Source organism: Callithrix jacchus, chromosome 13 (genome assembly GCF_049354715.1).
Source record: "Callithrix jacchus isolate 240 chromosome 13, calJac240_pri, whole genome shotgun sequence".
Classification (NCBI taxonomy): domain Eukaryota; kingdom Metazoa; phylum Chordata; class Mammalia; order Primates; family Cebidae; genus Callithrix; species Callithrix jacchus.
In genome coordinates, this window is record NC_133514.1 from 13932802 (window position 1) to 13953429 (window position 20628).

At 42.2% G+C, this 20628-nt stretch overlaps 2 protein-coding genes and 2 pseudogenes across 12 annotated transcripts in view; 2 read left to right on the forward strand and 2 right to left on the reverse strand.

Moving 5' to 3' along the window:
• The window catches only part of ESCO2 (establishment of sister chromatid cohesion N-acetyltransferase 2), a 61388-nt gene extending 57497 nt beyond the window's left edge, over positions 1-3891 (reverse strand). For all 6 annotated transcript variants that reach the window (XR_013525488.1, XR_013525487.1, XR_013525489.1 and 3 more), the window contains exons 1-3: positions 3654-3891; positions 2198-2266; positions 342-1152 (exon numbers count right to left, since the gene is read on the reverse strand). Coding sequence is in view for 3 of the 6 variants with exons in the window: in XM_078347178.1 (XP_078203304.1) it covers positions 342-1152; positions 2198-2250 (864 nt within the window). In the remaining 3 variants the exon portion in view is untranslated. The remainder of the gene's footprint in view (positions 1-341; positions 1153-2197; positions 2267-3653) is intronic.
• Positions 3892-4568: 677 nt separating this feature from the next.
• LOC118147028 (U6 spliceosomal RNA) lies at positions 4569-4669 on the reverse strand (annotated as a pseudogene).
• A 997-nt stretch (positions 4670-5666) lies between these two features.
• The window catches only part of CCDC25 (coiled-coil domain containing 25), a 36762-nt gene continuing 21800 nt past the window's right edge, over positions 5667-20628 (forward strand). Inside the window, exons 1-4 of one of the 6 annotated variants that reach the window (XM_002756809.8) lie at positions 5667-5913; positions 9347-9394; positions 13724-13763; positions 18517-18568. In XM_002756809.8, the coding sequence (XP_002756855.4) occupies positions 5694-5913; positions 9347-9394; positions 13724-13763; positions 18517-18568 (360 nt within the window). In that variant the 5' untranslated portion in view covers positions 5667-5693. Of the gene's footprint in view, positions 5914-9346; positions 9435-13723; positions 13764-18516; positions 18569-20628 lie in introns of all 6 variants that reach the window. The other 5 variants (XM_035269916.3, XM_078347181.1, XM_017963668.5 and 2 more) reach the window with 5 other exon arrangements.
• Positions 20135-20220, forward strand: LOC118147083 (small nucleolar RNA U13; annotated as a pseudogene).

Consider the following 20628-nt stretch of genomic DNA (forward strand, 5'->3'; position numbering starts at 1 on the left):
AATACGGTGAAACCCCAGTCTCTACAAAAAAATACAAGAATTAGCCAGGCGAGGTAGTGTGTACCTATAGTACCAGCTGCTTGGGAGGCAGAGGTAGAAGGACCCCTTGAGCCCAGAAGGTTAAAGCTGTAGTGAGCAGGGTTTGTGCCTGGGTCACAAAGACCGACCCTGTCTCAATAAAAAAGAAAATAAATAAATGAATAAACTACCCACAATAACTAAACACTATGCTATCTGGCTTTATAAAAGCAGTTCAGAAAAATTGTATTCAACTATGACATTTTTAAAACATTTTAATATTTGTTATATAACCATTTTTAAAACAAGGTATTTATCTTTACCTTTATTAATTTCTCTTGATTTTTACTGCTTGCATTCAGTAGTGCAATGTTCAATTTCTCTTCTACGAATAAGCACTTTGGCACTTGCCTTGTCTTAAGTGTTTTTTTTTCACTGACAGTCTCTACATCAGAATCTTCAATCAATTCTGATTTATTCTTTTGGGTGAGTCCCAGTGATGGCTCATTTTCCATGGACCATTTTCTAAGAGAGGATTTTTTTCTACTAACAAAAAATGCTGCTCCACCCTGGAGTGTAACTTGTGGTTTTATTTTTTGGCTTAGAACTCGAGGAGCACTGGGATTATTTTCAGCTGAATAACAATTATTCTCTTTCTCCACAACTGGCTTACAGACCACTCGATTTTGCTTGGAATTTTTAGAATTCTTTGATACAGGCTTGATGTGTCTATACCTTTGTTGATACTTAGCAGTTAAACTCTTCTGTGGCTTTTTGTTGTTCTTCTTGGGGCAGACTGGTTTTCCCTGCATTTTTTCTGTCATGATGGGAAAAGATTTATCTTCAACATTATTTTTTAGGTAAGTAGCTTTACTCTCTTTTATCAGCTTCCTCTCCAATGGATTGAGGTACCGCTTATTTTGGTTGTAAAAAGATACAGTGGACACAGCAGATTTAAATGGTGAGCCTTGATTTGCTGATGGCAGTCTATTTATTTCAGATGTTTTGAGTGCACTTAAAGCAAAACCCCCTTGTTGAAAGGAATGCAGGTTTTCTTCATTTTTATCACTGTTTTGATAAAAACAGTGCTTTTTATTAGGTGATGGAAACAGATTTTCAGTGAAGAGCAAAAGGCTATAAAAAGAAAGTCCATTGATTATTTTGCATCAAAATTTACTACTAAGTAATAAACGATACTTACAGATCATATTAAAGACAACACATGACCCCCCCAACATACATATGATTTTCTGTTTCACAGAATTCTCAAATTCTATCAAGTAAAACATTCAAATATCTTCCCAAAGAGCCCAATAACGTTCATGAAAACAAATACCACATACAAAGAAGCTTTGATAGACATATATATGCACATGTGTTTTAATTTTTTTAAGAGGAAGTCTCACTCCAACACTCACGCTGGAGTGCAGTGGTGTGGTCTCGGCTCACTGCAACCTCTGCCTCCCCAGGTTCAAGCGATTCTCTCGCCCTCAGCCTCCCAAGGAGCTGGGACCACAGGCACATGATACCACACCCGGTTAATGTTTGTATTTTTAGTAGAGACGGGATTTCACTATGTAGTCCAGGCTGGTCTCAAATTCCTGACCTCGTGATCCACCCACCTTGGCCTCCCAAAGTGTTGGGATTACAGGTGTGAGGCACCGCGCCTAGCTGCGTGTTTCAAAATCTATTTCTCTGTTAGTCATATATAAATTATAGCTCATATATTTTGCACTATTAGCCACACGTCCCCTACAATAATTGTCTGTAATAAACTGACCTCTTGGGGTTTTTCCTGGGTAGAGTAATATCTGAGTGCAGACTCTAGAATTGTTTACAGACAAGCATGTACTGTATACAAAACACTGTACACTATTATAGCGGAATAAAAAGGAACAAGGTAATAACCGATCTGGTATACTTCCTAGCCATAGAAAATAGCTTTCTTCTGTCAAAAATGTGCCGCTTCTGTCAAAAGAAAAAACTTTTATTCCCTTGAAAAGGACTAATTCATTATGAAACTTAATGTATTTCCAAACTAGAATTCGAATATAGGTTATCACTGTAGCCACAAGAGGTAAGCTAGCGGAAGAACGAAAATTTTAGAAAATACAAAGAACGAGAGAGACAAAGTGGATTTTCTTTAAGAATTTCTATTCATAGGCTGAGATTCATTCACCTGTCACAGTTCAAAAAATCTTGCTTCCTCTTCCTTGGAGTAAGAGCTGCCATCTTCTTTATTGAATTCCTAAAAGAAGTAACAATTTTAACAACCAAATTCATCAAAGCATTAAACATCGCTTTATCAAAATTACACTTTGAAAGTCTGAAAAATTTCCAGATGGGTGATGGTCTATACAGATCCAGGAAAAGTGTTTTTTTAAAAAAGCAACTTTCTCTAATAAAAATTTAAACCATGTTTTAAGAAGGGGGAGAGAAAACACTGGGCAAATAACAGAAAATAAAAGTAGGGATCACATCTATGTTTCAAGCTGGAAAATCATCCCAGCATGGAGGAAATAGTTAGTGCCCTTTCAGGGCGGGCTTTCCCCTTTAATGAGTCTCATTGACGCCAAGTGAACCGACGCCGCTCTCCTCACCCCTCCCGGGTTGCACGCGCTTGTTCTCTGCCTCCAAGGCACCCTGTTTCCCTAATAGTCCACTTAAGGCATTTTCTTCTTGTTTCCCCATCTCCACAGCCTGTGCGTTCGATGAAGGCAGAGACCATTTGTAACTTTTCATCAGAGCCCACCAAGAAAAGCTCTCCATTGTCCTAGCTGAGGAGCCGGGAGCAAGCCGTCTGCTTGCGTTTTTATAAAAACCTCTTCAGGTGGCTCACGCCTGTAATCCCAGCGCTTTGGGAGGCCGAGGCGGGTGGATCACGAGGTCAAGAGATCGAGACCAACCTGGTCAACATGGTGAAACCCCGTCTCTACTAAAAATACAAAAAATTAGCTGGGCATGGTGGTTCATGCCTGTAATCCCAGCTACTCAGGAGGCTGAGGCAGGAGAATTGCCTGAACCCAGGAGGCGGAGGTTGCGGTGAGCCGAGATCGCGCCATTGCACTCCAGCCTGGGGAACAAGAGCGAAACTCCGTCTCAAAACAAACAAACAAACAAAAAAAAAACCTCTTCACGTCACGGGCTGCTGAAAACAAATGCAAGACTGCACGAGCAGGCGGCTGTGCGGCTCGTCGGAGCTGATTCCTTCCCCCTCCCTGGGATCAGGGAAACTCCCCCGAGAGCGGCACACAAGCCTTATGTCAAAGCTATTAGGAACACGCGGAAAGGCCAGGGCTGAGGGAATTCAGGTCGAGCTGCGGCTTAAGCGAGGACCCTTCTGGGGCTAAGCGAGGAAAGGTAGGAGAGGAAAGCGTCGCGACCCTGAACCCTGTCAGGGCAAAAACAACAGCAAACCGGAAACAAGGAAACGCCGGCGCTGGAAGATGGAACAGCGGCGCCAGTGAGCGCGGAGAACGCGTCAGTGGCTTCTTCGCTCTTGGACCCGCGGACCTGCCGAGCGCAGAGCAAAAGCTCTTTTCCCTTGAGATTCGCCCCCACGTTCCACAAGGTCTCCCGCCCGCCTCAGCCTTCCACAGCCTCGCCTCGGCCTACTCCAGAAACATCACCCGTACCTCAGAGCCGAGCGAGCTCTCCTCAACAGATCCAGCCGCTCTGTGAGCGTCTTCAAATTATCGCGCGCCAGGCTAGGCGGAAGCCGCTGCGTTCCGATTGGCCACAGCTCAGCGCTTCCAGGGGCTGGCTCGATGATTGGTAGAGCACCAGCTCTTACCCCGCCCAGCCTGGTGGCTGTCTCCAAGATTCTCGCGCCTTGGGGAGGTGAAAAGTTCTGAGGGAAACCACGCCTCCCACAATCCCCCGCAACAACGCCGGGCTCCGTTCCCGGGGCCTTGTTTTAGGTGCATTCTGGGAATTGTAGTTCTCGGCCCCTTTGAAGTCGAGGTAGTTCTGGGATCACTTGGGCTAAGAAGTTTTTGTAAAAATGGCCTCTCCCAGGAGAATTGCCTGAACCCAGGAGGTGGAGGTTGCGGTGAGCCGAGATCGCACCATTGCACTCCAGCCTGGGTAACATGAGAGAAACTCCGCCTCAAAAAAAAAAAAAAAAAAAATGGCCTCTCCAAGATTCTTGATGCACTTACTTTTCACATTTGAAGCTTGATTGCTAGTTTCAGTTTTTTTAATTAGTTAACTTCAGGTTTCTATTCACTATTTTATTTTTCAAATTAAAATACAAATCAACACCTGCTGTGTGCCAGGCATTCTTGGATGCTTCACCTATTTTGTTTCATTTACTCCTCACCACAATCTATAAGGTATTAATATCCATTGACATTACCATTTTTACAAATAATACAACTGAGAGCCTCAAAACAATTACTGTTTATAGAACAGAGCTAAATTCTTACTTTGGAAAACCAGAAAGTTCCCAAAACAGTTATTGTTAGCTGTTGTTATTTGTGTCACCAGCCCTTGGTACAGTGTCTCTGGTATATTTTTAGTTTCAAATAAATTTAAGCTTTTATTTTTTCAAATTTAATTTTCACAAATTTGCATGTCTTCTTGAGCAGGGGCCATGTCAATGTTCTCTGTATTATTCCAATTTTAGTATATGTGCTGTCGAAGCGAGTACCTAAATAAATTTCGTTAAGTGATGCAATTTCATAGAATTCAATTTCATAGAATGAAGTCAGTGACAGTGATGTGTCAGTTTAAAAGGAAAAGGCTGAGGCAAAAATGTAGAGTTTGCCTGAGTTAAAGTGGGGACAACTGCCCAGAAGGTTTCCACCCCTCCCCGCCTCAGATAAGAGATCTGTCCCGGCCAGGCGCGGTGGCTTATGCCTGTAATCCCAGCACTTTGGGAGGCGGAGGTCGGCGGATCACCTGACGTTTGGAGTTCCAGACCAGCCCGGCCAACATGGAGAAACCACATCTCTTTAAAAAAAAAAAAAAAAAAAGAGCCCTGTCCGGCCTTTGCTACAAGCAGGTTTTTAAAGACGAAAAGGGGACAGGAAGTGAAGCTGATACAAAACTGTCGAGTATTCTCATTGATTTATAGGAACTACATGGATCAGTGCTTGGAGAGACATTGTTAAGCTATAGGGTGTGGGTCACAGTGTCTTGTGTGGCACTGTTTAGCAGATAGCTACTTGTGGCAAAAGCAAGTAGTTTCAGGAGATGAATGCATAGCTCAAGGGGGAAGTGGAACGTGATGGGGTCTCATTTTAATGCCTCTCAAGACCTGGTAATTTAAAGGGACTCACATTCCTCAGATAAAAGTGCTTTCTCAAGAGAAATAATCAGGGCAAAGCCAAGTGCTGCAGGAGCTTTACATGAGGATGATTATTCCCACTTCACAGCGGGAGAACCTGTGAGGTTCAGAGGTTTGGGATGGTAGGCCTTCGACTTAAGCCAGATCGAGAAGTCCAGTCCCCAAGAGGCATACTGTCCTGGTGGATACCAGGAACAAGCTTGAGTGCTGTGTTCTAAACTCTTGGTCCCCTTTAACTTATTTAACCCTAAAAAATATCCTGTGAGTTAGCTGCTCTAGTCATCTTCATTTCACTGCCAAGGAAAGTGAAGCGCAGATAGTTAACCAACGTGCCCAAGATGCCCAGCCTCTTTCCCTCAATCCACAAATCACCGAACCAGACTCCATGCCAAATACCCTTCGCCTCGCCAGGATTAACGGTGGCGCCCACGACCCGCGTTGTGACGCCACCCGACGTCCTCCGGAAGTGCACAGAGGAGTTCCGGGGACCAGGCGACCGCCGCGCGACTGGTGTCCTGAGCTTCCTGAGTTGAGCGCTGCTGCTCCGCGGTGGGGTCACCGCAAGGCCGCCGAGATCATGGTGTTCTACTTCACCAGCAGCAGCGGTGAGTGGGCGCCGCGTCCTCCCTGGACCCTGCTGGACAGCGGGCTCCGATGCCGGGATCCCGTCCGCCGCTGCGCCTGAACCTCGCCCTAAAACGCCTCCTCGATGCCAGTGCCTCTTCCCGCGGCCGCTCGGTCCCTCAGCGCGTCTGTCCCTCTCACGGCGGCAGGGCTTCCCCTGGCGTCCCCTCGTCACGGCGTGGGGGGCGCGGAGGGGCGATGCCACTGCTATGTTTGTATCTGGGAGTTCTCGTCCCCGAGTCGGAAGGACGTCTTGTCACTCCCTGGAATTGGGCAGAGCCTGTGGGCTTCTCCACACACTTTATCCCAAGTCTTCTTCCCACCTTCCATCTGCGGCTTTTATTCTGGCTGCACCCTGGCAATTATCCCCCGTGAGAAAGGAGACACCCGCTAGCAACTTTTTAAGGGAAGTGCGCCTTACCCTTTCAGGAAGGGGTTGTAGGGTCTGGGACGCAAAGGAAAGCAATAAAAAGACTCTGGAATGTCACACAGCCACTTTCTGGGCAGTTGATGTCCCAGATCTCGAAAGTGACCTATGATAATGCTTCTGACTTAATCTTTGGCAATAAGGAAAGGGTGCCTTTCGTTCCCGGGAACTGCGGTGTCCCGACTTGGCTTTATTCTGTTCCTGTTATTGCCCTTTCCTAAAATGAACCCCCAGCTGATTCCCTTAAGACAGTTTTGGCCCATCATTTCCAAGATGCCTTTCCTGATCCTAGCTCCCACCCCAACAGTGCTTAGCTATTCCTTTTCTGGGACCCACTTAACGTTCCAAGTATGCCTTTGGCATTGCACTTATCACGTGGTGGTATTAAATGGCGTCTGCTTGAGCTAGAGTGTAATCCCCTTGAGGGCGTGGACAGGATCTCTTTACAGTACTGCTCTTTACAGTACTCCCTACTTGTCCTGGGTTTCACTTTCTGTAGTCATATCATAACAAGAAGAAAAAGAATGAGTACAGTACAATAAGATATTTTGAGAGAGCGAGAGAGCAGATTCACGTAACTTTTATATCATATTGTTATAATTGTTCTGTTTCGTTGTTGTTGTCAATAATCTCTTACTCCACCGAACTGATACATTATCATGGGTATATAGGAAAAACTAGTAGTCATGCATCCCTCAGTGACAGGAATATGTTCTGAGAAATGCTTCATTAGGTGGTTTCATCGTTGTATACTTAAACCTGTGGTGCCGCCTACTGCAAATGCAGGCTGTGCCGTATACCGTGTTGCTCCTAGGCTACAAATCTGTCCAGCACGTTGCTGTACTGAATGCTGTAGGCAATTGTAAAGCAATAGTATTTGCGTATTTAAATGGGCCTCAACACAGAACAAGCAATGAGTTGCACAACAGTGTTATGATGGCTACCAGGCCATCAGGCGAAAGTGATCGAAAATTTTCAGCTCCTTTATAATGTAATGGGACCACCACATACGCATGGTTTGTTGTTGACCAAAGCATCATTATGTGGCAAGTACCTTTATATATGGAATTCAGTACTGTTCTTGCTTTCAGGCATCTATTGGAGATCTTGGAAGGCATCCCCCCCAGATAAGGGAGGGCTACTGTACTTGTTTCCCTAACTTAATGACTGGCTAATAGTTCTCAATAAATGCTTGTTGAACAAATGAATGGCATTTTTTCACTTACTCATAGCACTTTGTAGTCTATTGCTACTCTGTATGCTTGCTTGTTAAAAGTGAGGTTTGCTGTAGTGCAATGGTGCAATCTCGGCTCACTGTAACCTCCACCTCCCGGGTTCAAGCGATTCTCCTGCCTTAGCCTCCCAAGTAGCTGGAATTATAGGTATGGGCTACCATGCCCGGCTAATTTTTTTTTTTTTTTTTTTTTTTTTTTAGTAGAGACAGGGTTTCTCCATGTTGGTCAGGCTGGTCTCGAACTCCTGACCGCAGGTGATCTGCCCGCCTTGGCATTCCATAGTGCTGGGATTACAGGTGTGACCCATTGCACCCAGCCTAAAGGTGAGAGTTAGTTTAGTTTATTTATTTATTTTTGAGACAGAGCCTTCCTTTGTTGCCCAGGCTGGAGTGCAGTGGTACAATCTCGGCTCACTGCAACCTCCGCCTCCTGGGTTCAAGTGATTGTTGTGCTTCAGCTGGGTTACAGGTGCCAGCCAACATGCCTGGCTAATTTTTTATTTTTAGTAAAGACAAGGTTTCATTATGTTGCCCAGGCTGGTCTTGAACTCCTAAGCTTAAGTGATCTGCCTACCTTGACCTCCCAAAGTGCTGGAATTACAACAGTGAGGTTTTCGTGTGTGGTTTCTGGTTTTTGTTTTGTTTTGTTTTGTTTTTTGAGATGAAGTCTCTCTGCCATCCAGGCTAGAGTACAGTGGTATGATCTCAGCTCACTGCATGTTCTACCTCTTAGGTTCAAGCAGTTCTCCTGCCTCAGTCTCCCAAGTAGCTGGGATTACAGGCACATGCCACCATGCCCAGCTAATTTTTGTATTTTGTTAGTAGAGACTGGGTTTCACTATGTTGGGCAGACTGGTGTCGAACTCCTGACCTCAAGTGATCTGCCCACCTTGGCCTCCCAAAGTGCTGGGATTAAAGACATGAATCACCATGCCCAGCCAAAAGGTGAGATTTAAGTGAAACTAGTTCCACATTGTCTGTGTGGGTTTGAATAAGGCGATACTTTCTCTTTAGAAATAAAAAGATTGAGGCCCAGGGAAGTTGTAACTCATAGACCACAGCCTTACTCCTTCGTCACACTTATATCTCCTTATTTTTCTCAGTAGTTCAGGCTTCCACAGTGTGTGCCATAAGCTATTTCTCTGCCTCTGTACCTGTGGTTTGTTTTACCCATATTATTAAAATTATTAGAAACAAAATTCAAAACCCAACTTCGAAATCAGTGACTCTAACCCCTGAATGTGTTAGAGAGCCCATTAAAATTTGCAGCACACCTGGAATATGTATAATATTGCCTAATAAAACTATGAAAAATAAAACTTTGGTAAACAAGGGAACTTTGTTGTGGGGTTTGGTTTTGTTTTCTTTCTTTCTTTTTTACTCTTAAAGAAGGCAAAAGTGTAGGACTGGACTGGGGATCCCATTGAGCTGTAACCCTGAGAAAGCAGGAAAGTAGTCAACAGTCATTGGTAGCGATGGTAGACATCTTCTTTTGGGGCCAGATAGTAATTTTAGGTTTTGTGAGTCACCTACAACCTCTGTAGCTTATTATTTGTTTTGCTTTTTTTTCAACCCTTTGAAAACGTAAAAACCATTCTTAGCTCAAGGGCTGTCCAAAAACATGTGGGAGGCTGGATTTGGATCATGGGCTGTGGGTTAGACAACCCCTAATCTAAGCATTGTCTCTTGTTTTTCACATGAAACAATTTTGTTGGTGATGAAGTTACTAATTGTTTTTTTTTTTTTATCTTAGTGAATTCATCTGTCTACACTATTTACATGGGAAAGGATAAATATGAAAGTAAGTGGTCAAAAGCATTTGGTTTTGAAATTTTCAGCAGGTAAGTGTCGTCTCTCACTCACCACCTTCCATGCCCCTACCCAGTTTGTTGGTTCTGAGTTTTTACCTACTTTGATAAACTAGCTTTTGAGAAACAAAACAAGCTCGCCCCGTGTAAGGAACTCCAAAGGATTAACTTTCCTGGAATGTCATTATATCAAATAGTATTTGAACTAATTGGTTCATCTGTTGCTGATTAGAAACTTTATAACAAGTATTTTGTTGTTATTTGATTTATGGTAATATAAATCAGAGATTAACCTTTGCTAATTTACTTCAAATAAAAAAATCCTCTGTGGTTTGAACTTTGAAGAGATCATTTTCTGTCCATCTATTTTTTTTTTTCTTTTTTGAGAGGGAGTCTTGCTCTGTCGCCCAGCCTGGAGTGCGGTGGTGCCATCTCCGCTCACTGCAGCCTCCGCCTCCTGGGTTCAAGTGATTCTCTCACCTCAGCCTCCCAAGTAGCTGGGACTACAGGCACGTTCCACCACACCTGACTAACTTTTGTATTTTTACTATAGATGGAGTTTTGCATGTTGGCCCGGCTGGTCTTAATCTCCTGACCTCAGGTGATCCACTCACCTCAGCCTCCTGAAGTGCTGGAATTATAGGCCTGAGCCACCCCGCCCCCCATCTATGTTTTACAACCATTTTTAAATGGTTACATTAGTGAAATTAGTGAAAACATATCTACCGGGGTTTTTGAGGCTGAAGATGCTCTTTGTGAGCTAAGAAATACTAGTTTTTTTTCAAACTTTCTTGACCACTCTTCTTAGTATGAAGGACATTATATTTTGATGTACATGTTCATATTGCTAAAACAAAAACCTACAAAAATTACTCATACTTCTTGCTACTCCCTCTTTTTACTGTTTCTGTTTTATTTCATTTTTGAAAGCTAGTCTCAATCTGCTAAATACATTTTTTTGGCCCACTAATAAATTTGAACTAAAGTTTAAAAAAAGAAGAGTACTTTTTCATGATAATGAAATTATGACATTAACTTAGGGTGTTAATGGTGAAGCAGTCTGCAGCATAGTAATATTTGAGTTTTTTATTTTTCCTAACCCATAAATCATCGTAAGTAAGATCAATTGTTAAAGCATTTTTCTTATGTAGCTGAGGAGGTGCTGCTCTCTCCCTATGTTATGTTGAACAGTAAGGCGGAGTAGCCGGAGTCATGGTTATCTATAGTCAATACGAATCCAAATCTTTTTCTTTGTACCATATCAAGAGTGGGACCCTGAGACTTAGATCACCGAGAAGCACTAGCAGAGCTGCCACATATGCTTGTGCAGGCTTGAACTATGCAGCTCGGGCAGGGCATGTGAAGAGCTGCCCTGATTCTGGTCCACACGGATGGGTTAGCAGTGGTGCCACCCTCAGGCAGCTGTGCCAGTGGCATTCCCACTGTGTCTCTTGTCCTTCTCTGTTCATTTACTGTTTGCTGGGGGGCTTCTCTGTTTGGGACTGTGTTCTAGCCTGTGTGAGGTGTCCCAGGAGGAAGATTTAGTTTGAGCTTTCACAGCCTTCACGTGGACTCACACACAAAAATAAGTATGGCTCAATTTTGTTGTGAACCTACTCTAAAAAGTAAAGTCTATTTTTAAAAATTACAGACAAAGGGCCGGGCGCGGTGGCTCAAGCCTGTAATCCCAGCACTTTGGGAGGCCGAGGCGGGTGGATCACGAGGTCAAGAGATCGAGACCATCCTGGTCAACATGGTGAAACCCCATCTCTACTAAAAATACACAAAATTAGCTGAGCACGGTGGCGCGTGCCTGTAATCCCAGCTACTCAGGAGGCTGAGGCAGGAGAATTGCCTGAACCCAGGAGGCGGAGGTTGCGGTGAGCTGAGATCACGCCATTGCACTCCAGCCTGGGTAACAAGAGAGAAACTCTGTCTCGGAAAAAAAAAAAATTATAGACAAAATGAAGTAAAATCAATATGAAGTAATGAGTAATGTGAATAGTAAATGCTGTCAAAGTGGACAGATCAGAGATAGTAAATGTGATTGAGTGGAATCCTTTAAATGTTTGTCGTAGGAATACATAGATACAAATCTAGATATAGAATCTATGTCACAGATGTAAATTTAGATGATATTTTTAGAGCCCTCTAGAGTGGCATTTTGCTGTCACTAAAACTTATGTAGAAAGAAATGTAAGGGGCCAGGCATGGTGGCCTCTAATCCCAGCACTTGACAGGCTGGGGTGGGAAGATCACTTGAGCCCAGGAGTTTGAGACCTGCCTGAGCAACATAGGGAGACCCTATCTTCTGCAAGAAACAATAATAAAAGAAAATATTAGCTGGGCATAGTGGCACACACCTGTTGTCCTAGCTACTCAAGAGGGTGAGGCAGGAAGATCGCTTGAGCCTGGGAGGTAGGCTGCAGTGAGCCGTGACCATGCCACTGCATTCCAGCTTGAGTGACAGAGCAAGAGCCTGTTGTCTTAAATAAATGAATGAATGTCTGTTATGTATGTATGGAACACTGTTTCCCTAGGAACGCTTAGAGCCATTTGGACGTATCAACTTTTCCTAGGCTGTCTTGTAAGAATGGACGTTTCTTTTCTAAATCACTCCATTGTCTGGCATTCCTAGCACATTGCACTTATTTCTAATAGTCTTGATGACTTCTGACCAAGAACTTGATGGAACCATCAATTTAAATGGAATGATTTACTTTCACTGAAAAGTTTTCAGGTCTGTTCTTTTTGTCAGCCAACAGGTGTCATCAGGGAGCCAAACTTTGCCTGACTGAGGGAAAGAGATTTTTAAATTTCCCTTTCCTTTTTCTGGTTACCTTTTGGCTGTTTGCTCAGTCCTGCTTAAACCATTAGAAAGCCTTTCAGAAAACTGATGGTGGCTACAGTTGCTAAGAATGCCCTCACCCAAGATGTGTCTTCCTTTTGCTTTTCCTTTTCTGGACGGTAAATACCCCATTCAAATTATATAGACCATACTTTCTTGGATACATTTTAACTCATCACATACGAATTGTTTACTTTTTTTTTTTTTTGAGAGAGAGTCTCACTCTGTCACCCAGACTGGAGTGCAATGGTGCAATTTCAGCTCACTGCAACCTCCACTTCCTGGATTCAAGGAATTCTCCCACCTCAGCCTCCTGAGTAGCTAGGGCTACTAGTGCATGCTACCATGCCTGGCTAATTTTTGTAATTTTAGTGGAGACAGATGGGGTTTCGCCATGTTGGCCAGGCTGGTCTTGAACTCCTAACCTCAGGTGATCCACTCACCTCAGCCTCCCAAAGTGCTCGGATTACAGGTGTAAGCCACTGTGCCCAGCCTCATTTACAATTTTTAAATTGGCGTTTTATACTTATGGCGTTAAATACTTATGTATTAAATAGAATTATTACTAATTATTGATTTGGCTATAAGAAATACTTATTAATATAACCTTTCTGTAGTAATATATATTAGCCTTAAAAAATGTGCATTCACTTTGAGCTAACACTTTAGCTTTTAGAAATATACCTTAAGGAAATAATCAGAAATATGAACAACTTATTTAATAAAATTTATTGAAGCATTTATAATTAGAAACACCCAAGGGCCAACAATAGAAAAGTTTATTCATATGATACAATTAGTTAGTCATTGTTTCCAAATAACTTTAATTTTTATTTTCATCTAATAAATACATAGTTTAAAAAGTCAAGTAGTAATAGAATGCTTAGAATTAAAAACCAGATTCTTCTTAATATCCATGTTCCACCCCACCCCTACCTCCCCAATTACTTTCCACTCTGTTAGCTGTTTCTTCTGGTATTTTATTTCCATATGTGATAGAATTTTAGATGATTTAAATTTCTTTTTATACTTCTGATGTTCGTTTTGCTTGAAATTTTCTATAATTTTATAACCAAGTTATTTTTTCTTAAAGAAGTAAAATATATATTGGTTTTAAAGTTTCAGCAAGGTCATTTTAACATTTAAGTATTAAGTGAATTTATCTTCTAAAACATCTAATGTCTTGGCTGCTTTGTCAGTGTTAGTTTTATTACCTTCATATAGAAATAACATCTTTGAGCTTTAGATTAGAATCATTCAATAAATATAAAAATTATAGTTTGTATTGTTCAATTGTGAAAATTATTTTTATTTTTCTGTATTTTCAAGCATGAAGGCCTCTGAATTACTCTTCTTCATTGAGGGGAAAGAAATTTGTGGGAGAGCTGACATTTCTCCCATTCTTAACTTATAAACCCTAGGATATCTTCATTTGCTAATTTTTCTTTCTTTCTTTTCTCGTATCTCATTGCAGATGAAGATCTGATCCAGCATGGCTGGCCTGAAGATATCTGGTAAGTAACAGTTTTGGTTCTGCCCTCCGTGGATCATCATTTCCTTTCTTAGACTTGGTCGAGCACCCAACTCCTGTGATTAAACTGGAATTGTGCTTTGTACTGTGGTTGATGGGTCTTCAGGAGTAAACAGCTGACTGCCAGTTCCCTTCATTTCTAGTTACTTTGCAGGTTGGAAATGATGTTTTTGCATTTGATCTCAGGCTTGAGAGCAACGGCCCCTAGGACACAAGCCTTATTTTTCCTCCTTTTGTCTCAACGCCATAGTAAGTTATTGAGATAACACCTCACTTAAATATTCAGGCCACTGCTGTTGTGGAAAAATGAAGACTTCACAAGAAGCAATGAAGAAATTAGATACAAGCACCCATGCAGATGGAATAGATGGAGGGTCTGACCAGTCCAGCTTTAAGGGAAACACACTTGTTCCTCTTTGTCTTCTAAACTCCCTGATGAGTTTAGCTCTGACTTGATCAGACCCCAAAGCCTTCTTTCTAAAACAATTTCTGGGAACTCTCTTAAATAATAACATATACTTTCTTAGTTTCCCTTTGAGATAATTTATTTTGCTCACAAAACCCAGTCCAAAAAAAAAAAATAATAGCAACAAAACAAACAAAAATACTTCATTTAAACTGAATACTTTTCTTTGTCTTAGAACATCGTATAGACTTCTGCCATTCAGACCTGGGGCCTTTTAGGAATACAAGGACTTCTGTCTTATGACACTCCCACACCCAGTTCACTTTCTTTTACCTTCGGTTTCCACCACTGACTCTGACCCTAGTAATGTCTCTCCTGGAGCTCAGTCCTGCCTATGGAGTGGGGTATCATGTTCCTGACTCCTCATACCTCCAACCAAATGCTATCCCTGAAGAGAAAGCCACCTGGATTCCGTTCGCATTATTAAGATAGTGATAGTGAACATCTATCAAGTGCTTAACCATATACCAGATACCACTAAGTATTTATGTCCATTATTCAATTTCACAACAACCCTGTGAAATACGTATTAATATTATGCCCATCTTTTCAGACGAGCAAATTAAGGTGAAGAGAAACTGAACGGGTCTGCTCTGTCTGTTACTGGCTCCAGCTCTGGTTCTAAGTCACTGCTCCTCTCTTCCTCCAGAATGCTACTCTTTTGGCTTCAACTTCTTTCTTCTCCCAGGCTGTTGCTGCTGCTCTCTCTGGACTTTGCTCCAAATGTGGACATAGACCCTTCACTTAATTCCCTCCGGTGACAGAGTTGAGGCTACTGCTCTTTATAAGAGTTAATTGAATTTTCAACAAAATATACAACATCGAGCATTCAGTGGAGGAAATATTGCACAGAGAGCAACTCAAGCTACCCTTAAATGTGGCTATGTTCAGAATCCCCAGGCATATCTGCAGGAGCTCTCTGAAATGCCGCCTCTGTTGCTGCAGCCTACCCCGTTATGAAGGGGCTAGTTCATAACCCCAGTGGAAATAATCTCCTGCCTGTCTAACCTCTTTGAAGTCCACACCCAGGAACCAAGAAGAGCTAGGAACAAAGGAGTATCTTCTTTTCTTTTTTATTGAGATGGAGTTTTGCTCTTGTTGCCCAGGCTGGAGTGAAATGGCATGATCTCAGCTCATTGCAACCTCCACCTCCTGGGTTCAAGTGATTCTCCTGCCTCAGCTTCCTGAGTAGCTGGGACTACATACAGGTGCCTGCCACCACAGCTGGCTAACTTTTTGTGTTTTTTTTTGAGACAGAGTCTCACTCTGTTGCCCAGGCTGGAGTGCAGTGTCACAATCTTGGCTCACTGCCACCTCTACCTCCTGGGTTCAAGCTATTCTCCTGCCTCAGCCTCCCAAGTAGCTGGGATTACAGGCATGCATAACCATGTCCAGCTAATTTTTTTTTTTTTTTTGAGACAGAATCTCACTCTGTTTCCCAAGCTAGAGTGCAGTGGCGCAATCTCAGCTCACTGCAACCTCTGCTTCCCTGGTTCAAGTGATTCTCTTGCCTCAGCCTCCTGAGTAGCCAGGACTACAGGCACCCACCACCATGCCTGGCTAATTTTTTAATATTTTTAGTAGAGATGGGGTTTCATCATGTTGGCCAGGCTGGTCTCAAACTCCTGACCTCATGTGATCTCCCCACCTCAGCCTCCTAAAGTGCTGGGATTACAGGCGTGAGCCACCATGTCCAGCCCAAAATTTATCTTTAAATGAAGGAAAATAGAAATAGTGTGCATTTACTGTGTCCAGACCTCCTAATGATTACATTTCCACAGACTCCACTTTAAGTAGTTGGACAGCCCAGCTCCAGGGCCCTGAATCTGTATCCTCAGACAGTTGATGCTCATTTAGTGAAGTTTCTGGTCTCTGTGTTCAGAAAAGGGTAACGGATTCAGCAGGGTGAGAAAGATAACAAGGACAAGAGGAAACTATGGCTATAATTTAAACTTCGAGCAAATATTTAGAAAGGTTTGAGAAGCTGTTTCTTTTTTAAGGAAATTTGCTCAAGAGAGTTTGTTTATAGAGCTGGATTTTTATTTTTTCTCTTATGCTTTCATCCATTCCCCCTGCCGCCCTTTGTAGAGTTGTATCTATCATGTACAAACCCAAAATTGGTGTATATTGGTAAAGTTGGTGTATTTTGGCAGTGATATTCCTGTGTGTGTTTTGGTTCTTTCTCTACTTATATATGAGTATCATTGAATATATATTGAATTATTTGGGTATTTCTTTTGACAAAATTCTCCATCAGAGACCTTTAGGAAAAATTAGAATACAGAAAAATCAGAAAAATACTATAGGTACATAGGGAAGGGGATATTGTAAATAGAGAACTGGCTTAAAGCAAATAAAATTTGGAACGCGAGAAGTAACTTCTCAGTTAACTTGGTTACTAGTGCGACATTTTCCTAATGAGATGTAATTTTTAGATTTGCAAAAAGCACAGGTTTTTCTGGCTAGAAAATACCCAGCTGAAGGTGATAATTAATATGAATCTCTCACATGGGAATGCAAATGAGTAAGGGAACCATATGGAGAAATATAAGTCAAATAAAATGTTACGTTCATTTCTGGCTATCAGTAATGATGAAGAGTAAAACCTAGAGTTATAGACTGTGTGCCAAAAGAGCCTCAACTTTTTTGTATGCACAGTGAATAGCAAGATGACTAACCCCTTTAAAGAGAGCTCTTTTATTTAGAATCATACAGTCTACACTTGTACTAGGTGTGACTGTGACCATTTTTACCTCTATAACGTTCATTAGTGCTTAAAAAAATGGCTAGAGAAACATGTAAGGGGGTGTAATGGGGCCTCTTGAGGATTTTCTGAACACTCTTCAGTCTGGAAAGGAAAGGACCAAGGGGCCAAGGAAGCAGTATGACTATTGTGTTAGTCTGTTCTTGCATTGTTGCAAAGAAATACCTGAGACTGGTTAATTTGTCAAGAGGATGAATTGGCTCATGGTTTGGCAGGCTGTACAGGAAGCATGGTGGCATATGTTTCTGGGAGGCCTCAGGGAACTTTCAATCCTGGTAGAAGGCAAAGTGGGAGCAAGGCGTCTCACATGGCAGGAGCAGGGTGTGGGGCTACACACTTTTAAACAACCAGCTCTCGTGAGCACTCTATCACAAGAACAGCACCAAGGGGACAGCGCTAAACTATTCATGAAGGATCCACCCCCATGATTCAGTCACCTCCCACCAGGCTCCACTTCTAACATTGGGAATTACAATTCAGCCTGAGATTTGGTGGGGATGCAAATCCAAACCATATCAACTAAAGTTAACAGAACCATGAGTGACAATCGTGTTACCTTGTTTGTTGTGTGATGCTGGGATTCTGAGGGGTCATCTCCAGGTATTGAAAAGAGAAAGTCAAGTTCACTGGCAAATTGAAAACATGAAAATCTCATATCCTGAATGTTGCATAGATTTTAAAAGGTCTAATTAAATTGATAGATGATAGAGCCATAATGAAAGGTAAATTTAAGGGGTGGGGAACATTCTGAATGTTTTTAAGACAGTATCAATAAAGGGCAGTGCTCACCCAGGAGACATGTATTAGTGTCACTGTCAGAACATAGGGCTGATGAACTGTTGGGCTGGTGACTTATCGGGTTACATTATTGAATCGCAACCCATTTAATAATGTGTTCTGCTTAGCATCTTTAGGCCTCACCTAACTCTTTTGGCTCTCTTTGACATTCTCTTTAGATTGGTTTGCTGTCACTGGAAATTTAGGATGTCACAAATAAAACTGTCATCTTTTTCCCCCAAACTGTGGTTCTGCTAATGTCCCAGGCTTGCAGCATTGGAGACTCACTGACTTCTTTCGTTGCCACTCCTTCCACCTGAAAATTCCTTTCCTTGGCTTTGCTTTAAGTCCTCTGCTTCAGGGAACTTTTAATCATGGCAGGAGCCAGCCACATCTCACCGCTTCCTTTTTTATCATGAAGCCTTTGGTCACTGACAGTTCTTTTTATATCTTGAAAAATCACCCTTCTCAGCACAGTAAATATTTAGTATCTCTACTCATCTTGGCAATTACTCAACTTTCAGCTGCGTTACTCAGTAGTTCTCGTACCTCTTCAAGGAGATGGTGAGGCCTTTGGAGGTGGTGACTGTGCTTTGTACTCCTCATGATGCTTCATACCTGGCAGGCACGGAGTGAAGACCTTTTAGAATAGAATGCTTTAAATGGCTTGTGCCCTGAGGAGATGATTGTCTTGTACTTCTTGCTAAAAGTGGTTTTCATTCCTTGTAGGTTTCATGTGGACAAACTCTCTTCGGCTCATGTATACCTTCGATTACATAAGGTAACTGAATTTAAACATGGATTCTTGACTTTTCTCCTGATGATGCGTCATATCTTGTTCTTTATCTTTTGCAATTAAATTGTTTAAAGTAATAAGTCTATATGCAAATCTAAAAGTTAACAAATGAAGACATATCTTCCCTCTGACCCAGAAAATCACTTTGGAACATTCTAGGTGATTTTTGAGATGTAGGAGGTAGTGGACATATTTCCCAGCTAGACGCACTACTTGGTCCTACACTTCAGGTGTGTTGTCTGTCATCTCTGGTTTCCTTCCTTTTCGATTCGGTTGATACTCCCAGACTTTCTGTCTCCTCCAGTGAATATTATGTATGGCTCAAGTGATTCTCCTGCCTCAGTGAAGGCCACGTGTTTCCAGTTATGGACTCCTTAGGAAGTTTAAAAGAACATACTAGTAATAAAAGAAAAAAGATTGAATGGCCCCCAGTAATACAGTACCACTATTTTTTCAATCTGTCTCTATTTGTATGTGTTATATAGTTGAATCATAGGGTATATATGCTTGTGAGTGTACTGCTTTCTTTTAGATAAACTTTTAACTTTGGGAAAATGTTAGATTTATAGAAAAGTGGCAGAAGTCATAGAGTTCTCATCTACCCTTCATCTTGTTTCTCCCATCATTCACGTGTTACATTACTATGGTAGATTTGTCAAGAGGAAGAAACTAACCTTGGCACCTTGCTGTCTCCTGAACTCTGGACTTTATTTGGATTCACCAGTTTTCTATTAATGCCCTCTTTTTCTTCTAGTAGTCAGTCTAGAGTACCATATTACATTTAGTTCTGCCTGCCTAGTCTACTCTAGTCTGTGACAATCTCTCATTCTTTCTGTTTTTTTTAAATGACCTTGACAGTTTGAGAAGTACTGATCAGGTGTTTTGTAGAATATTGCTCAGTTTGCATTTATCTGACTTTTTTCTCATGACTAGATAGGTTATGGGTTTAGGGGGAAGAATAACATGGAGGCAAAGTGCCTCTCTCATCACAGCATACCATGACTTATCATTGATGATGTGAGCCTCCATTGCCTGGCCAGCGTAGTGTTTGGGGGTTTCTCCACTGTAAGGTTGCTTTTCTCCCCCTTTCCATACTCTTATTTGGAAGCAAGTCACTAAATCCAGCCCATACTCAAGTGGGTGGAGGATGGAATTAAGCACTACTTCCTGGAGAGGGGAGTGTCTATGTACATTATTTGGGATTCTGGAAGGAATGTTTATCTCTTTCCCCCTATTTATTTATTCAGTCATTTATTTGCATCAGCCTAGACTCCTGTGTTTGTTTTATCCTTTGAGGATGTTCTGGAACCGGGTTATTTTACTCTGCTATCGTTGCAGCGTCAGCTGGAGCTCTTTCAGCTGGCTGCCCTGCCTTCTGACATGCTCCCACTCTTTTGTTCTTGGAGCAGCACATCCTTACTTTTTGGCACTACAGACAGTTCCAGGCTCGTCTTGTATTTTTCCCATCCCAGCTCTAGAATCGGGCATTTCACCAAGGAACCCTGGTTCCTTTCATTGGTAATGGTGTTTCAAAAATCAAGATCTAGACAGATCCTTTTGTAGTTTATGAGTGTGATGATTGGCTGTTCATGTGCATGTGTGAGATGTGCCACCCTTGAACCTTGTCACATCTGACGTGAAAAAATTTAAAAAGATCTGGGCTCTGGGTATGCCTGTTACCACTGGAGTGTGATTGCTTTTCGGCCCTCTCAGCTTACAGAGAAGGAGAGAGATGTATGTATACAAATCCATGTATATGCACACAGCTGTAATTATTTCTGTGTCTCTCCATCTGTATTTATATCAAGCTAAATATGAGCTCATGGGGATGGCTCTGTCATCCATTGCTACAGGTTGTCTTTTTGCCTTAAACCATCTCTACTTAAAACATTGTTTTCCATGCTAACACTTTGGGAGGCTCAGGCAGGAGGAATGCTTGAGCCTAGGAGTTCAAGACCAGCCTGGGCAACATAGGGAGACCCTGTCTCTATTTAAAATTAAAAAAAAAAAAAGTGGCTGGTTGTGGGATGCCCGCCTGTGGTCCC